Source organism: Tachysurus fulvidraco, chromosome 21, assembly GCF_022655615.1.
Source record: "Tachysurus fulvidraco isolate hzauxx_2018 chromosome 21, HZAU_PFXX_2.0, whole genome shotgun sequence".
NCBI lineage: Eukaryota > Metazoa > Chordata > Actinopteri > Siluriformes > Bagridae > Tachysurus > Tachysurus fulvidraco.
In genome coordinates, this window is record NC_062538.1 from 7,528,890 (window position 1) to 7,553,247 (window position 24,358).

General features: G+C 37.9%; 1 protein-coding gene and 1 long non-coding RNA gene across 5 annotated transcripts in view; one reads left to right on the forward strand and one right to left on the reverse strand.

Moving 5' to 3' along the window:
- Positions 1-1,575: 1,575 nt before the first annotated feature.
- LOC125139871 lies at positions 1,576-3,715 on the reverse strand. The gene is made up of 3 exons (XR_007139012.1): positions 3,392-3,715; positions 1,989-2,188; positions 1,576-1,888 (listed from the first exon to the last, which is right to left on the reverse strand). It is a non-coding gene; the product is annotated as an uncharacterized LOC125139871 (long non-coding RNA).
- The window catches only part of igsf9bb (immunoglobulin superfamily, member 9Bb), a 96,011-nt gene continuing 73,832 nt past the window's right edge, over positions 2,180-24,358 (forward strand). For all 4 annotated transcript variants that reach the window (XM_027134165.2, XM_027134166.2, XM_027134167.2 and 1 more), the window contains exons 1-2: positions 2,180-2,515; positions 23,840-24,031. In XM_027134165.2, the coding sequence (XP_026989966.2) occupies positions 2,452-2,515; positions 23,840-24,031 (256 nt within the window). In that variant the 5' untranslated portion in view covers positions 2,180-2,451. The remainder of the gene's footprint in view (positions 2,516-23,839; positions 24,032-24,358) is intronic.

The window sequence follows — 24,358 nt, forward strand, 5'->3', positions numbered from 1 at the left end:
GCTTTATTGTCTGGTTTATAAAATTGACACCTTTTATTTTGTGTTTAAATCTTTTTCTACTTCTTCTTCTTTAAAAATATCTAAACTTGATTTAATGAAAAAAAAAAAAAGAATTCTAATAAACATATTTATAAAAAGAAGGAGTGTGTGGTTGGAAAAAAATTCTGCATTCCTTCTCATGGACTACAGTCCAAAGTTCACTGCAGAATTCTCTGAAACTAAAGGTTAGTGTTTTATATGAACACACACAAATGTGTGATCAACACACACGCAAGATCACAGGGCCTTTATGTGTTTAATTCTTGTGCTAAAATTTGTAATCTGTACCTTAAAGACCTGGCTTCAGGGCATTGTTAACACTACCCACTCTCAGCAAACATAACATATTTCCTGCATTGAACCTTAGGTTAATAATTGTATAAGTGATGGTTGTACAGAGCCATACAATTTTAAGATGAAATGCTTCAGATGAAATCAAACATTAAACTGGACCAGAAAGCCAGAGAAATTTGTGAATGCAGCAAATTATGAAGCATTGGAGATAAGCGTTGATTCCTCTTGCCATTAACTCCTAAAAGCATGTTTAGAATTATTAAGCGCTGGCAGGAGACCAGGGTCCCCATTAAAAACACGACTACAAATGGATTGAATGGCAAATTCAATTATATAAAATGGATACATCTACAAATTCATGTCTCGTGATTGTTCCAAAAGAAGCAGATGGGAAAATATATCTTAATGAAAAACATGCATCTAATTCTTCAGTATTAACTTCTAAATAGTTATAACTCTTAAGTATTGGCTTATTAACTTAATGATGATTAACTTTGATTAACTTAACTTCATATTATTGCTTATGATGTTTTTATTAACTTATCAGTTATATCCCCCATATCTGAAAAAAAAAAACTTTTTAAAATCTGGAATTTATTCACGTTCTTACAATATTGCTGATGGTTCATTACTTGTACAAACAATAAACAATCACAATAAAATTTACATTACGTTAAAGTTTGGGTGATTTTTTTAGAACAATGCAAAAAAGTTATCTAGATCATATTTGATCTAGTGCAAAATAACAAATGCACAATTCGAACAGCAAACATGGCTTGGCTTATTGAGTTCACTTTAGGTAGGGTAAAAAAAATTTGTTTTGTTTATTTCTTTGATGTTAGACCACATATTGCTTTATCAGCTATCATCATTATTTCAAACGTATAAGAAATGAACAAATCTGCGTTTGATTCTAAAAGAAGAGATCATTTGCTAATGGAATTCCAATACCAACCCCATGCCTTAGACTCAAGCTTCAGCTATAGAATAAACAAACAAACAAACAAACAAACAAATAGATAGATAGATAGATAGATAGATAGATAGATAGATAGATAGATAGATAGATAGATAGATAGATAGATAGATAGATAGATAAATAAATAAATAAATAAACCCAGCTTTTGCATCCAGTATACTCATGCTTGCAGGGGTATTTCTCCTATCAAATAAATAAATAAATAAATAAATAAAAAATAAATAAAAAAATCACACGTTTCATGTCATCATACAGTATGTTGTTCACGTGTGGCTTTCTTGGGTAAAATGTGATCCCATTCGGAAAAACATCTAAAATCATTTGAACAGCATGTGATCACATGTTAAAAAGGGCTCTACGTTTGAAGAAGGTGTTAAAACAGAGAAGGTGTGACTTTTCTCTGTACTTTTAGATTTCACCACTTGTCCTGACGCTACAGTTTCCCCGAACAGATCCTCAGATGCTTTGCGTAAAGTGCTGCTGAGGAACATGACCGATGCGCTGGAGTTTGGGAGAAGACCTTTGAGTACTCCAGCATCAGTGACCGGCACTCCTGCAGCTTTCAACCAGAGTTCCCTAAACGGAGAGATCAGGAGAATACACAGACTTGTGAGTCGCGCGTCTCCGCTATTGCGCATGATACTGCGGCGCCGCGCCGTTACGCGCCGCAACTCACCTTGAAGCGGAGGCTGAGCGCCTTTTACCTCACGAACGACGCAGCGGTAGCCAATCCACACCCATCAACCCTCCCACGTCCACCAATGACATTCGAGCGGGGGCGGTGTCAACGAGCTATATTCTGGGGTTTGGTTTTACGCCGGCGTCGCTATCCAAAGGCGCGTCGGGCCGAGTCGCGCTGGTGCAGGTGCAGAGGCTCTTCCAGAGAGAGAGAGAGAGAGAGAGAGAGAGAGAGAGAGAGAGAGAGAGAGAGAGAGAGAGATAAGGATGCGAAAAGGAGAGAAGGGGAAGAAGAAGGGCGAGAATGAAGGGAAACGCCGGAGGAAAGGGTGCAGGGCATGAGCAAAAGGATTTCAGCAGCTGCCAGTGCGTCTAGCATTCCGGGGGCTCGTCTATGAATGATTTATAGAAAGGGGTACTTTGAGATATGATGAGCTCTCTTACTGGCTGGCAATAGTACTATGATTTGGTATGTGGCCACTTTGATAGCAAGTGTGTTCAGCGCCCGAGGAACGGCCGCTCAAGGTGAGTTGAAGTGCAACGTTTGATGCCCTTCTAAGCTCAAGTTGCAATTTTCTTCCTGTAAACCCTTTAACTTTGATTTGTTTGATTTGTTTGTATTTTTTTTTCTCCAAGAAAAATAATCAGCAAATAACTTGCTTCAGTTATTCATAACCTGCAGATTTACTACTCTGATGAAGTTGTGCGATTTCTACAATTGTGCGAGTTAAACAAGTAAAAACCTTTTAATAGATCAAATACAGATGAAAATATTAGGAAAGCATTTAGTCAAACTAATCTACTATAAATAAATGTCATGGCAACCTTTGGTATTTGGTTCAGCACTGCAAACTCCTTCTGCACCGTGCACCTGTGCAGCCTGCACCTGTTCTAACACCATGATGTCATTCAGTTGTATTTCACCTAACAGATGACTCCAGATGTTGGACATGTCATGTTTAAAGAATGACAAAGCACCAATAAGCATGAGGCATCTTTTCTAACATACAGTGTTAACCATCACATCTCAAATTTTCCTTACCTGATTTTGTCGAATATTTAATGAACCCTTTTTGATTGTGCCCTCATTTGCTTAAAAAAATACTTCATTATGACTTAAAAGATACTACATTTAAACAAAGTTGCATGTTGTTTGCTAGATGGGATTTGAGAAGAAAGTGATGCATTTGCTTTTTTTTTGAACGATGGACTCATGTAGCCCTGTAGTTGCAAATTCGTCCACCAGAGGGCTAAACTATTGCAGATGATAACTAGCTCTAAAAGGGTCAAATTCATCTGTGAGATGTTCTTACATTGAACATTCAGCACTCTGGAAAGAAAATCGAGCTCAATCTCTTTATTATGCATTTGCCACCATAAAGAAGTAAAAAAGTTATTTACCTCAGCTGGCATGATGTGTCACCTTATCTCTAACTAAGGGAAGTCTCTTGCTGTGCTGTGCTGCCCGGCCACGCATGGTGTTGCATATGCTTCACATTTCCCTCCTGTGTGACCAGATGAAGCGGCCACCTTCTGCTCTTGCACTGCTGTCTCAAGCTGTCTTCTGGCACACACAGCTCTCCGGCTATATTCCTGGGCATATGCCCGAGCTTGGGTCTCTGTTTTGCCTTGCTGCTTTTTTTTTTTACTCTGTCAACACAAAAGCAGCAGAGCAGCAGAGCAGCATTCTCAACCTCATAGAGCTGATGAGTTTGTTAGAGTGAAGTCTGCTAACTGGGGCCAGTTTGCTGAATGGCACCAGACTGCACTGCACTTGTTGAAGCGTCTCACAGCACAGAGGGAACAGGGAATCTTTAACCATGATGGGAACATATGCCCAATAACGTCTGTTTCCCTTAAATTGATTATGACTAATCTGTATGCCCAAGTGAATGCCACTCTGGTGATGCTATACTACTCAGGATCCAGACATGATACACTGAGATGCAAGCACTTTTTGAGTGGCATCCTATACTGGGACCGGTTTTGATTACAATAATGTTGCACAGGGCAGCTGAATTTGTCCAAATGCCATTCTTCGCTTGCATATGGATCAAGTCCTGCATCTCATTTGGCTTTTAATGTTTTGTAATTATGATTTATAATGTTAGCTCTACTCCACTCAAATCACTTGCAGCGAGTGTACCAATCAAACATTGGAACGTGGCTGACTTGCTGATTGCATTGAAAAGCTGTAGAATACTAACCAGTGGAGAAAGCTGAGGTAGCTAATTTCCCAAACTGTGTTGGCTCCAGTAACTGTCAGTGGAGAAGCTAAAGGGAATAAATCTGAAATTAGTCATTTAATAGGACATTAGATTAAGATATATTAGTCCCATAAGTAACAATGTCTGTCTTGCTCAAGGTTTTCAAATTTAGATCTCTCAGGGCTATGACATTGCTAAGGTTGAGGTTTTAAGCTTTAATACACATCCATTAATGGCATAATTTAGCTAGGGATGCACCAATCCCTGGTGCACCTATCAACCAGTCCATGTTTAATATATTAATATCAGAGCCTTGAGTATTGACCAACATCCAACAGTGATCCAGTTGTGAATTCCTCACAGTGGTTGAACCGAATAAAAGAATTCAAATAAAAGAAACAAAAGAGTGTGGACTTAAGACAAACGTGCTAGACATGCAAATAACATGCTTTCATGGTACGTCACACAATAGTATGTCTGTAAATCATATAAGATTGTTTGAAATCCAACCCAATTCCAGTCCAGTGTCTCAGGAAAATATCACACTCCCTACCAGTACTCTGTATTGGATAATAACGCCCACTATTACTGTATAGTGATAAAGGACAGCAAACACTGATGACTTTAGTTTAGGCCTTGTGATGCACTTTAAATAAAATGATATAATTTTATGACTTTTATCTTCAGTCTCTTATATTATTAGTGCAATAAATTCTTTAATTTATATGGAAACTTTATATTGAGGAACTTTGCTTAGAACTTCAGATACAGTCCTGGGCTTCTTTCATTTTTAAAGCATCAACAGCAACAGACCTGATACAACACACTGGACAAGTATTTAATTCTTCATGAGCTGTGTAAGGGATAATGCATTTTTAGAACCTTATTTTTCAACTTTATGACCATTTGGGAGTGTCATTAATCTTTTTTTTTTAGCATATTCTTACAATTCTTCGAGCATGCAACTCGTCAGTTAGCTATGTTATATATAAATTATAGTATACGCAAGTATTAGTCATACATATAAGAAATATATGAATATATGTTCATTTTCACCTGGAGCCCCAAAGGTGGCCAAGCGGCAGGATCCCGCTCTAGATTCCTGGGCAGGGAGCTAATCCAGCCACTGAAGAGTTAACTCTCAGTGCCGGTCCCAAGCCCGGATACAAATGGGAGGGTTGCGTCAGGAAGGGCATCCGGCTTAAAACAAGTGCCAAAACCTAATATGCAAACCACGTGATCAGCTGAAAGAAGAAGAAAATATATATTTTTTTAATTTTCTACTGGGATGAATAAAGAATCTATCTATAGATAGATAGATAGATAGATAGATAGATAGATAGATAGATAGATAGATAGATAGATAGATAGAAATCTATCTATCTATCTATCTATCTATCTATCTATCTATCTATCTATCTATCTATCTATCTATCTATCTATCTACATTGTATACACAGCAGTATCTACATTGCTTATGTATACTATACAGTGTATGTACATATTACATTATAACCTAAGATATACACTCTAAATCTGAAATAAGCCTCAGATAATACAGAATATACAATATAGTTTAGAGCTGAAGGATGATTACAGGTAGTAAAACATCAGTGCTCTAACAACGTAGTGTGGAGTTCAGCAGCGTAACGGTTGTGGGGAAGAAGCTGGCCCTGAGCCTGCTGGATCTGATTCGAATGTTCCTGTATGTCCTCTTGGAAGGAAGGAGGTTGAACAGTTTGTGACTGGGTGGGTGGAGCCCTTTATGAGGTTACATGCTGTACTCGGACATCCAGTATGGTGAAAATGTTCAAGTGACTGGCAGTAGGGAGCCAGTGATGTGGGTCTCATCACCTTTTTCAGGGCGTCATCGAAGGGTAGCCATACACACCATACAGGAGTTGCTTTCAGTGGTGCAGTGATAGAAACATTTTTAAAAATTCTGTGGAGACTTTTTTCTGTCTCCTCAAGAATTAAAGACATCGTTGTATCTTTCTAACCAGAATGAAAGTATTATGGTGCCAGGATAGATCCCATGGCATTGAGCACCTTCATACGGCCTTTCTCCTTGTAGTTTTGTTAAGTGAGTATCTTAGCTGTCTATGAGCTGTCCCTGGATTCCATTTCCTCCCTCTCAGCACTTCAAAGACCATTTCCTGTCTCTGATACACTTTCTCCTGAGCCGTCTGTCTCTAGTCTGCTGCCACAGCTCGAGAGAGAAGCATGTGTTCCAGCAAAGGTCTCCCATAGGGACTGTGTGAAGCTTTGATTAATTTCACATACGGACATCTAAACCCTTCATTTGTATTCAGACTTTTCAATCTGTTTGAAAGTTACAGATCTTTCCTTATGGCTTTGAAAGTGGGTAGAAGTGCAGGTCAGGTTCTTTGCCCCAATTCTTAAAATTAGGCAATATTGTCATCTTACACACAGTTAGAATCATATCTGCTTATTTTTCACTTGGATGTTGTTCCAGAGTTTCCTCTAGAAGTTATAGAAGTTTGTGAGACTTGTTGGGTCTGCTTTCTAGGGTCAGTGGTACCATTTGTACCACCTTAAAGGGTCCATGAAATCAAAATTGGTGTTTCATAGATTTTACGCTTTATATTTTTTATATGTAAACCTAATTGTTATGGAGACTGTATCAAGAATATCAAGAAAAAAAATGCAAAGAATTAGTTGACAATAAACCTAGCATTCAGTCATAGCAGAATCCTCTCAATTATGACCTGGACCTTGGCCCACAAGTAACTGGCACAACTCCAAACACACTTCATTTTGTAATCTTGGTGAATATGGTTTAGAAAAATCTCAAAAAATCATCTTAAAGAGACTTTTCATTTTTCTGCATTTTTATCTAGTTAGCTCAGATAGTGTGAAGATGGTTGAGATTTCGCAGTGCTTGAAAGCTATTGGCTGTTGTGTAAATCTCTCAGGCACTTCAACACATTGACACTTTAACTTCCTGTTTCATAAGGACATGTGTATGGAACATACTGAGTAAAATGTCAGCAAACTATCTATTTAATATATTTAATATGTTCTCAAACTGTGAATAGGTCTCGGAGCACTCACATTCTGGTACCAGGCCATGTATCATAAGAACCGTGCTATGCACTATATACTGGTTGATACTGATGGTTTTTGGTAAATCTCTTTTTGGCTTAAGGCTACAATCACTTCTATAAAAACCATCAGCCCACATGTCAGCCAACTGGTATGTGGGACAACATTGACGCCAGGATCTCCTCCCACTTCTGCTGCTCCTTTGTCATGGCTGCACATCATCAGCTTTCTTCTCCTGGTGGCTAGGGTCAGGAGGAACCAGTAAGCTTAAACACCACTAGAAGATGTGTAGTGTATAGACCCATTCTGAAGCACACCATGGGATTTGGTAAATTATTCATGACCTTTCACTGTTGTAGTAGTTAAGGTCAGTGTGTTACTATTTTTGTCTCCTTAACATGTGAAAGCGCTCCTACCATATGCAAGAACGAGCCATGTATCTGTATTATTCATGTCTTGTCAATGTAAATGTTGTTATACAGTAGGCCATGTTTCTAGCAATGTTGCCTTTATTAGCTTTTAACATTTCTAGCCTTTATCACATCAACTGCCATGACACAATCAGTGATTCAAATAGATACAGTGGAAATTGATTAGAATTCAGAATCCATCCATAGAGTCAGGAAGTAAAGTCCCTCCGAGATAAGACAACCTGCAAAGCAGAGATTGGGTTGGCTAGGGTTTCCTCATACAGTATATCAAGAGATAAGGCACTGTAAATGTCCACATGAAGGCACTGTCCAGGTTAGAAAGCAGTAAACTTTTATATTACAAAAAGCAGCAGAAATCTTTAAAGAGACTTCTGTCATTTTCTCTTTCCAGTCAGAATCATTGGTTATATTTGGCCAGTTTTATAACATAAGCTCATTTGTTGTTTATGAATGGATAGAAGAAGATGTTTGGTGGTTAGTGAGCATTGTCTCCGTTCCACATTGATGTCTTGACTCATTCAGCATATGAGGTCACTGAATTGGTGTGCCAAAGCACATGGTGGCCTTTGGCATCGTTGGCATGGTAATTCTCCTGCACAGAAAGTCACATGATGGTACTTGGCACATTTAAGAAACTCTTCTATAAATATAGCTAGATAGGACATTTCTTTATGTCCTACCTTGTATAGAAATAAAACATTTACTGTACCCTGCTTGAACTTGTCCTTGACAGTCTTCCTGACGTGCGTATTAGTAGAAATTAGCCCAAAACATTGGTCCAATAATAATCTCTTCTGTACTAATGTTATAGTGTTGTATCATGTGCTAAATCTGTAATTCACATAATTGCTGCCGCGTATTGAGTTTGTGCTTTTAAATAGAAAATAAATCCTCAAGTTTGTGGGCTTGTTGCTTGGGTAGGCTTGTCAGGTATGAGAGCTGTGATGTTAGACATGATTAATGGAGAAGTGTGAAGGTGTTGCACATGCTGGCGTAGGCTGTCTGTGTGTGTGTGTGTGTGTGTGTGTGTGTGTGTGTGTGTGTGTGTGTGTGTGTGTGTGTGTGTGTGGAGGAGGTCAGTATGACTCACAAAGTAGGAGGTCAACCTGCCCAGTTGAAACAGCAGAGGAATCCTGTGGGAAACTGGATAGAAATGAACTAGCTCCAAAAAACTCTGATAAACTTAGTTGTTTCTTTTATGAGTTGAATTTAAATTTAATCTGGAACACACTGTCTGTTTGGCATGCTAGAATCTGTCATGCTACTTCTGCGTTAGAGCATTACTCATAATCTTTCAGCCATATTAACCTTTCCTATCGCCTTCTGTGACCGTTTCCGTATATTGTGGTATGTCTTCTGAAGGCTGGCAATGATTACAAAAATCTGTATTGAAACTTTGTGTATTTTTTTAACACTTTTTCGCCACTTGAGAGAGATTTTCACTGATCATTTGGGAATGCAGTGTGTGGCTTGGCAGAAATAATCATTCCTGTTTAGGTACCTAAAGTAACAGGTGCTATTCATTTTATTAAGAATAAGTGCAGCTGTCATTTTTGGTAACGTTGCCAAGAATGCATAAGCATAGTCCATTTTTAAAGGAATAATAAAGTGGAGTGTTAAATAAATTATAAGTTTTATAAATAGACAATTTTCTGGGTGGGAGATATTGTATACTCTAAGGTTAAGTCTTCGTTTTGTACTTTTGGCTACAAACAGTTGCTATAATAAGGAAAAAGAAATCACTGTTCTTTATGGATAATTTAGTAGCCTTGTGTATGGAACAAGCTGATTACATGCCAGAACCATTAGTTTTTTATTAACAGTGGCCTTGCAAACAAACAGCAGCAGTAACTAGATGTGTTTCTGTCTGACTGAGGTTTATGAAAAGTCTCTAGTCGTTACTGAATTTCATAAAACAGATTTACTTTCGAGGCATGATCTGGCAAGTCTGTAGAACAAAGAGCTAGGTGAAAACACTGACCAATGGACCTCAAGGCTTTTATATGAATCTCTTGCTTGCACAACATACAGTTATCTTGCAGTGAAAAAAAGCTCAAATATCTTTTATGGATGATGTGAAGAGAAAACCAATGCGGAATTGTTGCCAGCGACTTGGTTTCTTTTTGTCAAAGGCACAAATATGACTTGCTACAGTACTTCATTCATACTAATTAACTTGCTAACTAGCCTTACATTCTTTATCATGGTATATTAACATTTTTAGACAGCACTCAGGCATTTTCATTTGTCCGCTATGCTAACTAATAAATTAATTATTTTTCTACCCCTGCATAGAAAAATGAAAATAAATTCTTTAGAAATGATGGTCTACTTGGTTAATGACTTTACTACGTATAGCTAGTACATTGGACAAATGGTTGTGTACACCTGACCAAAAAACTCATGCTTTTTGAACATTTCATTCCACAGAAAGTCCCCTGTTTTCTTTTATAATAAACTCCACTCCAAAGGGAAGGCTTTCCACTAGATTTAGGAGTGTGGCTAAGGGGGATTTGTTCATTAAACCACAAGAGCATTAGTGAGGTCAGGGACATTGTCATGAAACAGGTTTGTGCCTTTACGTTCCAGTGAAGGAAAATAGTAATATAAAAAAAATATCAAATGAAAATTTCTTAAATATGTGACTTTATAGGGGGCACGGTGGCTTAGTGGGTAGCACGTTTGCCTCACACCTCCAGGGTCGGGGTTCGATTCCTGCCTCCGCCTTGTGTGTGTGGAGTTTGCATGTTCTCCCCGTGCCTCGGGGGTTTCCTCCGGGTACTCCGGTTCCCTCCCTCGGTCTAAAGACATGCATGGTAGGTTGATTGGCATCTCTGGAAAATTGTCGGTAGTGTGTGAGTGAATGAGAGTGTGTGTGCCCTGTGATGGGTTGGCACTCCGTCCAGGGTGTATCCTGCCTTGATGCCCGATGACGCCTGAGATAAGCACAGGCTCCCCGTGACCCGAGTAGTTCGGATAAGCGGTAGAAAATGAATGAGATGATGTGACTTTGCCTAAAATTCTCAGTATGAGATAACAGTCAAAGGAGTGTAAGACCATTACAAAGGAGTGTAAGACTATAAAGCCTAATTCTAGATTTTTAGACACGTAATTATTTACATATTTGCTATTCAAACAAGAACATTTCAAATGATTAAAATGTCAAGGCCCTAATGCTTATACAGTATATATACTGTTTGTTATGGAAATCTAATGATATATTATATAAATTCAAATATCCAGGATAAATTTGGGATATTTTTTTCTGCCAACATTGACACCTCCATGACACTTCATCGGATCATCAGTACTCACTGAAAAGGCGGATATGACGTACAAAGGAAGTTAGATCCAAAGGTTTTGTGTGTTTTTCTTCTTCACTGAAAGGCATCACAACTTTTCGTTTCTACAGTAGAACAAAACACACAGTCAAAACAATGTAAAATGTCAAAGAAAAAAGTCGAAAGTGTAACTATAGTCCGTTGGAGTGTGTATGCAATAGTTATTAACTATTAAATAGTGCACATTATTTCTACTATGCCATCAAAGTGACTTTATGATGTAATGAATTAGTCAGCTTTAATAAGTTCATCGTCAAGCAGTTGATACCGATTCGTTTTTGCTAATCTAATCTAATATCACAACCTACTGTACCATCAGTAGTGCAGGATAAACATATCGTAGGATGAGTGACATAGTAAAACCACAGAAACATCCATGATGTACAGTATGTAACTGGTTTGTTTTTTAATGACTTCAGGGTAGGACAGTCGCAAGGTAAGTCATGTTGAGCGTGACTTAAGAACGCTCAATGCTCAAGAAGGTGAAATAAAGGCCAGATTTCTTGCTGTTCTTGTTCAGTAGAAATGATTTGGCCTCTACTAAGAGCAAGAACACTACTTTTGTGCTGTTGCTGCAGCCATTCTAAGTGGATTTTGTCAACAAATCATTCTTTTTTTTTCATTTGGCAATCCTGATTATGGGGTTGCGCTGTTTTATAGAAGAAAAACACAACAAAGCAGAAATGAATTTGCTTTGAATCGTAATGCATGAAAGACTTATTTCTCAGTGTACAATTCTAGCCAAGTACAAAAGCAATTTTTAAGAGTAGAAGCGTTTCACACACGTCTGAAGTAAAACTGGATGGAAAGACGACCAGAATGAAAGATTGGTGGAGATATATATATATATATATATATATATATATATATATATATATATATATATTACATACAGTGGGAAAATATATAAAAGTGAAGTAATATCAGCAGGTACCTAAAGTCTTTTCAAGTATTTCTACAAAATCTCAACAAAAACTTCATTATCCAAATGAGCCAATATATAATTGTAGATATAAGAGTAGATGTGCTCTTGGTCATTGCTTATGTCTAAATTACATTTTATGCACAACATTAAATTACACCAATCTGATGGTAAAGGCAAACCTGATGGGAAGCAATGTTGGGGAAACTTATTTAATGTTTTTTTTTTTTTTGGGGGGGGGGGGGGGGGACACCCAAAAACCCAGGGTTTGGGAGCTACAATAACTTTACTCTAACTACAATGTTATTTCTCAAGATACATACATAGGTATATACTGTATATACATATACCTGAACGTGTGCTATATTAAGATTGTTATTATTAAATTATTAAAATCCTGTCAGTGTAATGAAATGTTATTAACGAGACTCATACATGAGTAATGTAAAAGTACACCACTGAAAATATGCCTCATTCTTGAGTAAACTAGATGTAAACAAATGTCTTGTTTAGAAATGACTTCCCTTTTCTATATTTTCCCACTGTATAGTATGTAGAGTATCAGGTTTGCCTTTATATTCAGATTGGTATAATTTAATGTTTACAGTAATGTTGTTTGTATGTAAGTCCTTGTTGCAGAAAATGTCATTTAGACATAAGCAATGACCAAGAGCATCTACACTTATATATACAATTCTGTATTGGTTCATTTGGATAATGAAGTTTTTGTTAAGATTTTCTAGACATACTTGGTTCAGCATGCTTTACAGTGTGTGTCAGAATAATGTTTTAGGAGGAGGTTGTTTTTAGTAAATAAGTAACTCTTCTTGGAGGGGTTGCATTTTAACTAAATGTCTCATGAAGGGATCAGTGATTCATTGAGGTATTGATGGTAGTGGGTGTGCTTTCTATACACAAACTATAAAGACCTCAAGTACCTGCTGCTGTAGGGCTTTTGTGTGTGTAATGATGTAATAAATTGTATTGTTATTTATTATTTAGTTTACAATGTCAGAGTAATATGTTTCTTAAGGGATATATTAGACACAATAATAATAATAATAATAATAATAATAATAATAATAATAATAATAATAATAATAATAATAATAATAGCTATCTATGATCGATGGTTAGCTAGCTAAAGATTTAGCTGTCTATGATCGATGGCTAGCTAGCTAAAGAGGCAGATGCATAAGGTGGACATGCATGTTTTTCAGTAGCTAATAAAGTTCATATCTTAGTATGTTGGTTGTTGATTAATGTTTCGTAATAGTTTTTGCACATTATCTATAATGTCTAAGATTCTGACAGGCAGTTAGAGCATTACAGACTTTTTAAGACTTAATCAGGTTTAAGGACATTTATGTGTGCTTTTCTTTTTCTTCATTTAATTTGAACCTTAAGACTTTAAAATGTGTTGGTGTCTATCTAATTATCTTTTTATTAATTAATTCTAATAAACTTTCACATGCTTCTCATTTTCAGTCATTCAGACACGGGACTTTTTTCTTCACGTTTTTCAGATTTTCAGATTTTCAGACTTTAATTTGGAAGTACTCTTAAAAGTGCAGTGACATTATAGAGATATCTGATCTTAGCAAACTAACCTTTCCACTAAACTACCTATGAGGCAGTATGACTGTAAGGCTCTGTTGCACCGCTGCTGGTTATAGATGTGTCGTATGTAGTAATATGTATTAGGGCAGTCGAATATGAGCAGAAATGAAAACGAATCTTCTTAATGAAGTATTGTACAGATAAAGTGATGCAGTGTCACAACCTGATGCAGTCAGCCCCATATTCATATTCAAGGCGGCAGCAATTTGAAGTCACATGAAACAAAAGGATATGAGGCAGAATTATGGCTGTGTTGTTAATATAAGAACCAGCTCACAACAATATTAATATGGATGCAAATGCAGCAATTCAGATATTGTAACTGCCTTAAAAATTTATTAAAACAAATTTGGCCTACTGTGTGAACAAATCCAGTGTTCATTCATATAGAGTTACATAGTGCGGAAGATTATGATAAGGGAAAGTGTGTGTGTGTGTGTGTGTGTGTGTGTGTGTGTGTGTGTGTGTGTGTGTGTGTGTGTGTGTGTGTGTGTGTGTGTGTGTGAAAGAGAGAGAGAGAGAGTATGTGTGATTTCATGAGCTCAGCATGGTGGTAGGCAGCATACTGACCTCCTCTTCCTCTCTTCCCACCCCCTCGGCTGGCCCGCTTCCTCCTGTGGCTCATCTTTCAGCTGTTCATTGATGCAGCGCACTCAGCTTCCTCCAACCCGGCTCCTTCACATCCATTAATTATTCATGCCTTGGCCATGAGATACTCCAGCACAGTGCTCCATCCCCCCTGACCAGAAAACTTTCATTCATTCCCTCCCTCCCTAGTTCAATACCCAGCAATCAATTCAAGTCACATTTCTATCAGTGTATCCATCTTTCCTTGTCTCTCTGTCTTGAAAATTAGATCATGATGTGTCCATGTCTCAGGGCGCAAAGTGCACTGCAGTGGACCTTGCTATAGTTTGCTTGTGCCGGTCAGGACACGCATTGTCACTTCCTGAAGGTTAGCGTTGATGGATCAGACGTCCCTGAGCTGCATCCTCCTACTGCAGCTCCCTCCCTGCCCTCTCTGAACTCAAATTAGCTGTTCTGTAATAACTGCATCGCTCCTCTCTCTGAGCTCAGTCATGCCTGTCCAGCTGTACACTGTCTCTTGTCTGGGCCCGGGGCAGGTCAGTGCATTGTGTAGGGCCTCCTGCATGAAAGTACATTACATACTGTAGAAACATAAAGCATGCTTGTCATCACTTGACTTTGGGACTGTAATTAAGGCTGTGATTTAGCTTTTGCCATTAAGGGCTGTGTGGGAGGATGTGGAGGCAGACACTTTTAAGGTGACACATTTGGTGCATTTGTGTCCGTCAGCACACAAAGCATAAGCTCCAGTATGGCTCTTCTAAAGAGAAGTGCTGTCTTGAAATACTACCAGTCACTGAGTTTAGAGCATCTCATTTGTTTTTGCAGCCAAGGACGATCGTAATTGAAAATTCCATGGACTCCCTCAGTAAAAGATTTCTTAGAAGAACATAATCCACCTATTGAAGTTAGCCCCGTTAAATTAATTTCTAAATAACTTTTTACTCACGGAACACATTTTTATTAAAACTGTTTTTAGATTCATGTTAGATTCACACAAATGAATCAGATTCACACAAATGAAGTGAATGATACATGAATAGATATATACTGTAAGTAAACATACAGATACAGTATAGACAGACAGACAGACAGACAGACAGACAGACAGACAGACAGACAGAGGTACCATGTAATATTCCTATTTTAATCAATTATCTCGCTTTTCTGGGATGTTTTGGATATTGAAATACCTTAAACAATTTTATCAAATTATTTCATATTACTTTCCTTGTTTTTAATCATTACATCCTCAGTGGAACTAGCTGATTATTTAAAAATTCATTCATTTTTGTATTTACTAAAAGGAAAAGCTATATAATCTTTCAAGTCCTTAAGGTAAAAATGGGTCTTCTGGTGGTAAATATTTATTTCGTTTATAATATAATTCAATAAATATTTAAAATCTAAGTACATATACTATTTTCCATTAGTATTTTATATTTAATAAAGGTTATAATAAAATGCAACAGTACGGTGTGTGAGCACACCTATATATCATGATATGTATGATATGATATGTAACATATCGTATTTGTTTGGTGTAGAATGAAAGTGTAAATATTATTTAAGCAATGAAACACATATTGATGAGTGATGGCTATGAGAGGAAGGGACATTGTTCTAAAGTGCAAATAAAAAAACCTTAAGCTGATTTATGCTGGACTGAAAAGCACATCATATGCAGTAAAAAAGACATTTCTCTTTTTTCCTGCTGCTTGAATCCATACTGCATTAAACGCTGCTGTTGGATGTCTGCACTTCTCAAGTCCTATAACAGATCGAATGCCAGGATTGACCTGAGAACAAAACAAGGACAACATTATTCAGAAGCCTCAATGTTTATCCTTTATCCATTTATCCATTTAAAGCCTGAACGAGAGGCAGTTTAAGCAGAAACACGTCCTCTGTGGTCTTCCCCGTGCCAGGGAAAAAAGTATGAAGCATGAATAAGTCTAGCATACAGTGAGAAGGTAAAGAGGCATTGGGCAGGGAATAACTGTCAGATATAAATAGAGAGATGCATTACCAGCAAATTGAGCTGCAGCCTGGATAAGGTTAGCTGATGCTGAGATTGTGCTGATGTCATATGCTGAACTGCTTTGCCTTTTACTCCTGCATAGGCTGACGGATAGAGAAATGCATTTTACTATCTTTTTATTTCATATTTAAACTCCGTATCAATTCTGCATTTCATTCCCAACACATAAACTAATGAACGAGAGTGTTTTCCGAAGGACGGATTATTAGCTAGTGGCCATAATTTTAAGATTCGATGTTTAAAAACAAATACAAATTCGCAATCCTGTGGCAGCAGTGCAGTTCAGAAAACCATGCAGTTCATCAGTTAATACTCACATCAACTATCATAAGGGGAAATCAATGTTATATTAGTGACCTGTTTTTTGCTGCCCGGTGGGTTGATTTGAGAATTTCAGAAACCGTTGATCCCCTGAGAGGTGCAACAGTCTATAGAGTATATGCAGAATGATGCAGTAATTAAATATATAATATAAATACGCAGTGAAAAGCAGTTCTGCAGGCAAAACACATAGAAGAGCAAGACTGTTTCGAGCTGTCAGGAAAGCTATGGCAGCACAAACAGCTCTTTACAATTGTGGTAAGCAGAAAAGCATCTCAATAGACAAAGCTGTTGACTTTTGAGGTACATGAGCTAAGATGCCAGAACTGAACATGATAATGAGCCAGTTGTAGGTGGAGGATGGAAATGCCAAAGAACCCATTTGAAACTGGGCAAGTTCTTTCGGCTTTCACAGGTCAGACTAGAAAATTGAAAATCACCGTAATGTCACAGCCCCAGACTTCAGAGTAGACGATCTGTATTGTGTAATGAGTGGGATGTCCTTTATTTCCAGATTAGCTGTGCGAGACACTTTTAGCAGTGAGTCAGCTTGTGTGTGTGGCCTCAATAGTCTGTGCTGCGTTCTAATCAGATTCAGTCTGCCTCTTGTATAGCTGAAAGTTTTTGCTGCAAGAAAGGCAGGGATTATGACTGAGAAGGATGCTTTACTCAGGAAAAGTTGTAGAATAAGAGGATTGGATACGGTTAGAATTTCTTGAAAGATATAGGATTTGAGGCTTGTGCCATAGATCCCGAACATGTCCACAATCTCATTTATTAAAGAATGCTCTACAATGTTAGATCTGCAGCCTTCTTTCCATTTTATAAAATAATATAAGATGTAGTATGCTTTAACAGCAGGGATTGTGCCTCAAGTGAAGGGGAATAATGGTTACCAGTATAAACATGATTATTTTCTAGGATGTCAAGAATTGTATTAGTCCTTAGAAATAACTAGGTTACACTTTTTATCTAGTTATAGTTATATTTTATGTGGAACAATATAGCAGCTTTAAACACTTAAAAAATCAGGTGGTCAGGATACATGTGTTGAAGGTACAGCTTTACTCCTGATTTTACAAAAAGATGACACAAGAGACTCCTTCCATAGATGTTAGAAACATCCTCATACAGAAAACTTCATTTCTAAATTCAAAGTCATCAAAATTTATACAGCATCAATCAATGTGTTCTCCATCTTAATTAAAAACAGCTTTGTACACTTTAACAACTATGTACACTTTGCTACTAAAGACAGTACAAATACAATGTCCTCCTGATGTAAATGTGCACAAACTCAAGTGTTTCCAGTTGTAGAGCACTGTTAAAACGATAATGTTGTAAAACCCTATTGATTTTTTCCCCCTTTACCATTACCAGATGTCACCAAGGAGGTAAGTTGTATTGATCTGAGTGGTGTGGTGGAGCTCTTTTTTCCCACCGAATGACGATTCCAGCAGGAATCCATCGCCATACCAGCTAAAAGCACTACAGTTGTTTTATTCCATCGACACTTATGTCCACCCCAACAAATAATAGGCCAGCTTTGCCAATGAACCACTCATTGTAAAGTCACTGCACATACACTTTTAAAGAAATTAGAAAATTTAATTTTCTAAACACAAACAATTTAAAAATAATAATTTTCTTTATTGGAAATTTGATGGATTGGTTTAATTCAGTCTGAAGTAAGGGACACTTTCCATGTTGGATGTTTTAATATCCATCGAAAAGCATAAGTACAAGAAAATGATCCTCCATCCAACGCTATTGTGACACAAACAAATGTAGCATATGGACAATTGCAATTATTATTTTTTAATACTTCTTTTCACGACCACATCTTGATATTAGATTGGATATGTATTTATCTTTTTGTTTCTAACAAATCCTAGATGTGCCCTACATCTTTTAGAGTTAAAGTAAGCTCTATTGGAAGACTTCCTGTTGATGGAGCATCTTTATCTAGCCTTTGATTACCCATTAGCAATTAAAAAACGACAGTCGCAGCGGCTTTTAAACCTCATTAGCGAAATCCAATATTTTGTTGCTTTCTCTGCCTGACTGGGTATTGAATAAGCCTCTTATATCTAACATCATTACCAAAAAGAATCACAGCAAAAGTGGCAGTGGTAGTGGTTGGGGGGCATTTGGGGGGGTGGGGGATCAGACAGTGCCCTGTTATGGGGTTTGGAAAGCTGCATCTTAATTTTCTGTCTCCCATCTGGTGGGTTTGAGTACCCTCAGTAGACTTTGCAGCATATGCGTTCAACAACTTCCGGATATTGGAAAGAGAATTGCTGTGGTTATAAGATACGAGTATGTGTCGAACAAATTACACACCAAGCACTCAGGAGCATGATTTTCACTTCTGTGCTTGCTTTCTATGTATATATGACATGTTGTTTATCTTAGAGGGCTGAGGAGAGCCTCAGAACTTTCTCAAGCTGACAGAATTCCCCCACAAAACACATGGCTGTACCATGTACAATGTAATTCTGCATTGCAACAGTCCTCTCGCTATCTGGGTTAACATTCAAACCTTGACAGTTCCTTAACTTTAACTAGAGATGTGTGAATCCCACTCTCATGTGGAACTCTAGTTTAGTAGATGCTTTAGTTTCAACCAGATTTAGTCCAATACTCCTTAAAAAGGCAAGAGAACTAATAGAAATTGATTAAGCCAAAAAAAAATCTCCTTTAGAACACAGTATCTGTTTTTTTAGATTAATGGATTATTAATCGGTTGCCTTCCTTAATGTGCCTGTAGTTAAAAGTAGGCCATCAACTTTGACTGGAATTAAGAGAAAAATAAAGCTTTTGGCAGTAAACCCTGGAGATGTGCTGGGCATAAAATAAAGGATGGTTATACAGAAAATAGCTCAATCCCTTCTATTCAGTATAGAGATTTTAAATGAAACTAGGTGCCTCTGTCTTGAATGGCTGTGGTTGGATCCTCTAACAGAGAAATGATCTAAAAAAAGATGTCCAAATTCACACAAACGTAGTTGAATGATCATCAAATCAAGCTTTTTCTTGACAGGCCATTCCTGTCTCCATCGAGAATATTTGGAATGAGCTGATCTCGTCAAGCTAAAAGACTTAGTGTCGGGTATGTTGGCAATGAAAGGCTGCACACAGTACTACATGTAGGGGGTTGTAGGGAAGGGATTTCTTTTCAATATATGTTTTATTTGTTGGATATTTGCCATTTCTGCCATTTTCTTTATTATAAGGTGTCATCATAAGGAAAGTGGAGCTGGCTGTTTTCTGAATATTAAATAAATGTGTTGAGGTGTATGTTTTTGCTCAATTTTGCGAGTGATGTCAGTAATCTACTATATTCTAAAAAAGGTTTGGCAAATGTGGAATTAGAATAAAAAAGTTTTTCTTATGCCGCATGGCGTAATGTTACAGTAAAACTTGAGAATAGTTGCTTGACCAAATTTGCTCTCATTCAGTCCAAACTTTAAGCAAAGCTAAATCACAAGAAGTGGATTAGGTGTTGAATAGAGAGGATTAATCAGGTAGGCCTTATTATAAAATAAATAAATATATAAAAATATATATATAACTCACCATCCAGTTTATTAGGAACATCTGCTTACCTGCTGATTCATGCAATTATCTAATCAACCAGTCCTGCAGATGCAGGTAAAGATTTTCAGTTAAATACTTAATTCATACATTAGACGATGAGAAGAAAACTGATTCAGTGACACAGATTGTAGTTTGTTTCTGAGTACTTAAGGTATGTAATTATTTAAATCGGTAACCTCAAGGTCTAAGGTATATTATAAATTTCAAGGTCTAAGGTATATTAGATTCACACTGTGCCATGCAATGTTTACGGAGAATACAGAAGTAGAACTATACTGTACACCATGAAAAGAAATGCAAATAAAGTAGACATTTAGCAGACACCCTTATTCAGCTGTGGGGGGCACGGTGGCTTAGTGGTTAGCATGTTTGCCTCACACCTCCAGGGTCGGGGTTCGATTCCCACCTCCGCGTTGTGTGTGTGGAGTTTGCATGTTCTCCCCGTGCCTCAGGGGGTTTCCTCCGGGTACTCCGGTTTCCTCCCCCGGTCCAAAGACCTGCATGGTAGGTTGGAAAATTGTCCGTAGTGTGTGATTGCGTGAGTGAATGAGAGTATGTGTGCCCTGTGTGGGTGTATCCTGCCTTGATGCCCGATGACGCCTGAGACCCGAGGTAGTTCGGATTAGCGGTAGAAAATGAGTGAGTGAGAGTGAGTGAACTTATACAGCTGAGAAATTGAGGTTTGGAGACTTTGCTCAGGGGCCCAGCAGTGGCTGCTTGGTGGACCTGCGATTCGACCTTCCGATCAGTAGCCCAACGCCTTGACCACTACACTATCACATCACTGTGTAAGGTTCTAGAAAAGCTTTAGATAGTATTCATCAACTCCAAATGCACGTAAGAACAAAAAAATGAAAGCACAAGTTATTGCCAGAGCTATTTAAGAAGTAGCAGCTCAACTAAGCCAATGGGTGATAATCTGAATGAAAAAGCTTCAATAAGACAATCAAATGGACTGTCAGGAGTAATATGTCCTTTGTAAATGTGCATTAGAGATGACAGCAGGTTACAGCCTGTCAACGTGAGGCAGATGACTTACACACTAGTGCAAATCCTTCATTGCAATTATAGTTCATCAACCCTTAACATTTCACTCGATGGTTATTGCTGAGAACTAATTTATGGTTATTTATAGAAGCAAGGGGATCTGGTATTTTCCTTTTTCAGGCAAACCATTTGAAAATGTGTGTGAGAGTGTGTGTGTGTGTGTGTGTGTTTATGGGGAAAGTCATTAGACTCGATATGATGTTCATCAATAACACAAAAAGGTTCTGTGTGGTAAATAAGAACAAGAGAGTGGCCTGTGTTTTGGGATTTTCTTGGTTTCCTTTACTCCCTTTTATAATTTAGTCTGTTTAATTTAGACAACCTGGATTTTATTTGCCTGGCACTAGTAAATCTTTCCTTAGCAGGAATAGTGCAGGACTAAAAAAAAAAAAAGCTATGCTAAGAGTCTTTATTTGGGATTTTCCACGGATTACCATGAAAATCCAGAGCGAGGGTCAGGTCACATGCAAACAATGATCAAATCCATAATATCTGACTATCAGTGACTGAAATACAAACAGAATAACTAGGAAATCTAGGCTTTTATCAATTCAAACCATGCCTAATAACACTAGAAAGACTAACAAGAAAAAAAAAACACATGGCAAAGCAGTTATTACTGCAGTAAGAATTTGTCTTACTGTATATTATCAGCTGGTTGTACATTTACCTGACCATTTTAGCAACATTTTACAACAAATGTTTGTAATATTTGATCATGATGACAATTTGAGCCCCCGCTGTAGGATGTCTCTGTGAATATATATATAATCATCTCTCTCTGTCTCTTATTCTCTTCTCATCTTTCCTCTCTCACTCTGTGATCGAATGGTTCATCTCCCTCGTGTCTTTCAGTGTAAACGAGAGCAGTCCTGAAGGAGCATGGAGAGGAACTTGTTAACTGGTTGTTGCTCTCATCTCTGTGTACAGTGAAGTCATACCTTCCATGGCTTGTTTTGCTCACTGGTGATGTCATCGCCAGCCAATCAGCAGGTGGTGCTGCAGTAGGCACTGGATGCAGGGGGAGTCTGGGGTATATGCACAGGGATGCTCTAGCAACGCGACTCTTTTCATCACTACATCATTACTGGGGCTGGATGAAGGGAGAGAGAGATACAGAGAGACAGAGAGATAGGCAGAAAGAAGCAGAGTGAAGGAGACACAGCATCAGCAATTCAGAATATCTAATAACAGTGAGCTTCTTCTTTTGACCCCACAGCTTTAAAATGTGCTCAATATGGAAATGAAATTTCTAAATAAGGCAACACTGGCCCACTCGTTTCTTTCTTTCTTTCTTTCTTTCTTTCTTTCTTTCTTTCTTTCTTTCTTTCTTTCTTTCTTTCTTTCTTTCGTTCTGTCTTTCACCTGCTACATCATACGGGTCCTGTTTTTAACCCATCCAGGCCTTTCCGCTGTGGTTATGTGGTTGTGCTATGGTTATACTCCTGCACTCTGTAACTATTGCATATGCTGTGGTAATTATATCAGTCAGTATTTGATTTAACATTGACCTCTAACCAAGGTGAGCCACATTTCTGCAAGGAGTGAGGAGTACGCTTTAGTGTCCGACGCTCCAGTTAGAGGAGACTCTATTTATCTGTGTCTGTATCATTGATTCATATCTCTGCAGGATTTAAAGAACACGCTAATGAAACCGCAGTATTGTTGTGTTTAAAAGACTTGCATGAAGCCGAATAATTCGTGCTTTTGAAATGACTACTATGAGTAGACTTGGAACAAACAACTCTTGCACCAAACAACTTTTTCATAGTATTGTATTTTTTATCTGTCAGTATTATATCACCACACTGAGGAATCCGGTAGCCTAGTAGTTAAGGTGTTTGAGTAATGATTGTGATCGTGAGCTCAAAACACAGGTCCACCAAGCTGCCAATGCTGGGCCCCTGAGCAAGGCCCTTAACCCTCAATTGCTCAGTTGTATGAAAATGAGAGAAAATGTTAGTGACTCTGGATATGAGTGTCTGCCAAATGTATAAATTAGAAACTGAGACACAGTCTCTGTTAAATAGGGGATACTGTAGCCCAGTGATTTGGGTGTTGGACTATGAACCGGAAGGTTGTGAGTTTGAATCCCAGGACCACAAAACTTCCACTGCTGAACCCCTGAGTAAGGCTCCCAACCCTCAATTACTCAGGTGTATATAAATGAGCGAAAATCTAAAGCCTTCTGGAAAAGGGTGTATGCCAAAAGTTTATTCAATTCTCAAATCTGATTGATCAGAAGATGTCAATGTTGTTATGGCAGAGATCTAAATAATTAGATTTCAGTGTATGCTGTAATTTAACAAAAAGCAATCTGTATTCATGTTGATATGATATGAAGCTTCCTGTGAGGAGGAGTTTTGTTCAGTATTTTTGTCAGGGGTTTTGTTGCAAAGAGAAAGCCTTCAAGATAGACAAGCTGCATTTATTTGTCTCAATCCAGAAAGAAAGTAAGAAAAAGAGGCTGCTGAAGCATTTATTATTTATATTTTTTTTAATGTTTATTTATTTAAATTTATTTATATAATTTTTTTTAAACCAGAGCTGCTCAGTTTGCTCAGTATTTGCAACGTGTAATAAATTGTTGAATACACGCTCAATGTGTATCATAGTATGCAATATGCAAAATACCCCTTTTACCCCTTTGTATTTTGTGCTGCAGGTGCCCACGGAGTCAGAGAAGAGCCCCAGTTTGTGACTGCCCGTGCTGGGGACACCGTGGTTCTGGGATGTGACGTGTCCCACCCGCTCAACGGGCAGCCCTACGTGGTGGAGTGGTTCAAGTTCGGAGTGCCCATCCCCTTCTTCATCAACTTCCGATTCTACCCTCCCCATGTGGTCCCGGAGTACGCCGGTGAGCTCCACTATCACACGTACTTTGTATTGTCTTAAACACACATTTGCACATGCTGCACAGGTTAATTATGACCATGAGACATTGACATCTGAAAGTAACATAGAATCCACCCGATGCTCATAATCTCTTGTATATATGTCCTTGTACTGTATATATGCCCTTGTTCAGAATCCTCTATTCTTTGCATAATGTACTGAAGAATATACAGTATGCACACTGGACAGCACTATTTTGTATTTTGTGTATTGTCCTGTAAGGTTTCACGATGCACTTTATGTAGCTTGAACAAATCACTTTAATCCTTAGCTCTGTGTTGTTTTATGT